Source organism: Aegilops tauschii, chromosome 1 (genome assembly GCF_002575655.3).
Source record: "Aegilops tauschii subsp. strangulata cultivar AL8/78 chromosome 1, Aet v6.0, whole genome shotgun sequence".
NCBI classification, from domain to species: Eukaryota; Viridiplantae; Streptophyta; class Magnoliopsida; order Poales; family Poaceae; genus Aegilops; species Aegilops tauschii.
In genome coordinates, this window is record NC_053035.3 from 295140552 (window position 1) to 295143919 (window position 3368).

Below are 3368 nucleotides of genomic sequence, written 5' to 3' on the forward strand. Positions count from 1 at the left end.
ATAGTCACCTGTGTCTGGCCAGACGATGATGGACCCCGTCACACCGAGAGGGCCCTAAGAATATCTCTCAATCGTCGGAGGAGCAAATTCCAGTCTCGGCCTATCTAGTCCCTTGTCAATCTTTCTGATGAATCTGTAAGTTGTCGGTATGATCACATTGTTACAGATGACGTTTGAGAAACCCAAGAGTCCATCGTACGGTAAGAAGTGACAACAATACTCTCACGGTCTACGGAATTAAATCACACGTTAACACCCTGTGTTATAACAATTGACTTCTGACGATATTATCTCAAAGTATAACAAACAAGTTTGGGTCGATTCAATATGATATTGTTCTTCTAACGTCATACTTTGAAATGTTGTTTTGAGACCATCGTTATACTTAATGATATCTCAAGATCCGAAAAACCTGATCACAAACAATACTTGAGGTAGTTTTAGAGGCGAGACTAGGAATCTTATTTTACCGTTTATCATTCCACATGTGCATATGGGTTTTTCCACTCAATCGCATATTCAGGATCATAACAGTTATAGAATAGAATATAAACTCTTAATTATGAACAGAGAAATACAATAATACAATATTATTACCTCTTGGACATATTTCAACAGAACGGTTGGATGAAGTATTAGCACAAGGATATTTTGTCGTATTGACAAGATTCCTAGTTTTCATCTCTCTTTTCATGCAATTTCAGACAAAATAAATTTTCGGATCATGATGCGCATCAACGATCGTAGACGGCTGTGGAGGTGCATGCCCCTGCGAATTTTCGTGGTCAACTAATTCTTGCCCTTAGGTTGTGGGTATGAGACCCTTGCAATGTGAAAAAGTCTTTTTTTTAAACAAAAAAAATCATCGATATGCCATTGACTACATTGTGACCGACAGTTTGCAAAAAACATCCTCTACGCATTATTAACTCAAGCGTGAGCACTTCGCCAATTCAAGATGTTATGCTGACTCAGTCTTTCAAAAGTGCTTATAAGGATAGGATATGGATGCATGTGTGAGTTCATAAGGGTGAGTGTATACTCGTGGGTGTACTTCGATTGTACTGTGTTAACAAAAAACTCAAACACGAGGGGTCCAAGGTATGCTGACATGGCAGTTACGTGACCGGTGATCCATTTTGATCTTATTTGATTAAATAAACGAGTTCATATCCAAATCTGATCACTTCGAAAGTATGGCCGGTGATCGGTTTACTAGTGTCTCTAGCTTTCTACCTGAGAAAGAAAGGAGTTTCTAGCCGCCTTCATCGTCTCCTGCGGTGACCACTGAAAATCGGAAATCGTCGGCTCGTTGAAAGATCTCTTAAAAATGAATGGTAACTGTTTCCAACCTTCCTGCACATCACTGCATTTTGCAAATCGTTGCTTGCACATCGACAGCATATGGCACTTGAGCGGGAAGGAACGTGAACGTGCGACCATGGATGAATCACAAAAGCTCCCAACACTTGCAGATATCAGATAAGCATGTGTCCACATCTGCAGCCTGGCTAGAATGGCTTCTGCAGCAGCGCGGTGAGGTAGACGAGCTCGTCCTTGGCGCCAATGCCGGTTTTGTCGGCGACGGCCCACTTGATGGTCTTGTAGCCCAGCCTCCGCAGCATGGCTGCGTACACGCCGTCGAGGTCGCCCTTCCGGCACCAGAGGTGATCCACCCAGAGCAGCCCGCCCGGGCGCAGCACCCGGTCCGCGTCGTACCACAGGAACTCCAGTGCCGGCTCCGGGATCCACCGGTTCACCGCGTGCCCCGCTCGCACCAGGTCCATCGTCCCGTCCCCCACGGGGAACCGCTGCTGCAGCGGCGCGTGCAGCGGCACCACCCCGCGGGCCGCCGCGGCCTCCGAGTAGGGCGCGCCCAGGTCCATGGTCGTCGTCAGCACCGTGGCGTTCGCCGCCCGCTTCAGCCGCGCCGCCAGCGTCCCAGTGCCGCCGCCCACGTCCAGCCCCAGCCGGATGGGCCCCGCGCGGCTCATCGACGCCAGACGCAGCAGCTGCGGCACCGTCAGGTCCAGAGGCCCCAGCGACCGGAGGAACTTGCCGGCCTCCGTCCGCGCCACGTCGAACCCGAGCGACGCCGGCAGACAAGAGAAGGACCTGCATTTCTTGGCGTCCGTCGGCCAGCGCACGGCGGAGTCGGGGAGCGGCGCGAAGGGGTCTGTGGGGAGCTGGACGGATCCGGCATCGGGCGTCGGGGAGAAGCAGCGGCGCCTGGGGAGCGGGTGGCAGCCGCGGAGGATGAGAGGCTCGGCGAGGGTGTGGACGTCGTCGGGGCAGGCGGCGAAGGGGACATAGGACATGAAGCGGTGGAGGAGGTCGGGGTGCGCGGAGCAGGCGGAGGCGACGGGGGCGAGGCGCGAGTAGAGGACGAGCTCGGGGGCCGGGGGAGGGGTGGCGGACCGGAGGTGGGAGACGGTGGCGCGGATGGCGCTGAGCTGCTGGAGGACCTGCTGCTGGTCGAAGTCGGAGCCGGATTGGAGCGCCGGCGTGGTGGGGGAGGCGCGGATGGAGAGGTGGTAGAGGGAGAGCAGGTTGGTGGCCACCATGGAGAGCAGGAACACCACGTTGAGGTTCAGACCGCACGGCCAGCCTCCCCCCGTGGAGGCGGAGCCCACCACCGTCTTCCTCATCGCCGGTCGATCCGATCCCCTTTCCCCTCTTTCCCGTGCCTTCACTCCGCGAGAGCGAGTGGCAGAGTGGTGCCGGTGTGTGAGACTGCGTGAGAGGAGATTTGTGTCGGTGCGGTGCTGTCGGATGTGGACTGCAGTGCGGAGACTTTTGTTGACGACTGCCTTTGCTTACCGTCCGTCGCTTCGTTCTGGAAATAGGCTTTAGCCCTGCTTTTATAAATAAAACAAAGATTCGTACAAGCAGCATTTAAGGATGTGTTTGGTTTACGAATTAACTGTCATGAAATGAAATGATTCCATTCCAGAGGAACAACGGGTCGGTTCCGTTCCTATGTTCGGTACGAGCAAAAAGTAGAATGGAATAGTTCCGTTCATGTGTTTGGTTCGCAAGCACGAAATAAAGAATGGAATAACAAAAATACAAAATTTCAGCAGCATTTTGTTTATATTTGCAAGGAAAACATCATCCTTTCAAAAACAATGTCTCCCCTAATTATTACAAAGATGTAGAAATAGCAGACAACAACAATTTGAGTGTTAATGATTTGAGTCATAGAATGAGTCTCTTGAAGACTTGCCTGTCCAAACTGGGCTAAATCAGCCATTCTTTTCAGCTCTCACGTTCCTCAAGCTATAATTCATGCTATCAAGCAGATTTTTCCGGTTTCTAACTTGGATAGAAGTTTTGTTCATCTTGGTCATCCTCTTGTGCTTCCAGCT

General features: G+C 51.5%; 1 protein-coding gene across 1 annotated transcript; it reads right to left on the reverse strand.

The window, feature by feature from the left end:
* Positions 1-1309: 1309 nt before the first annotated feature.
* LOC109784649 (probable methyltransferase At1g29790) lies at positions 1310-2835 on the reverse strand. The gene has a single exon (XM_020343247.4). The coding sequence runs from the start codon at positions 2646-2648 to the stop codon at positions 1512-1514; it is 1137 nt and encodes a 378-aa protein (XP_020198836.1). The 5' UTR covers positions 2649-2835; the 3' UTR covers positions 1310-1511.
* Between the last annotated feature and the right edge of the window lie 533 nt (positions 2836-3368).

What these genes read in the sequence shown, in the direction of transcription:
- LOC109784649 (XM_020343247.4), bottom strand. Translation starts at nt 2,648, where the DNA reads ATGAGGAAGACGGTGGTGGGCTCCGCCTCCACGGGGGGAGGCTGGCCG.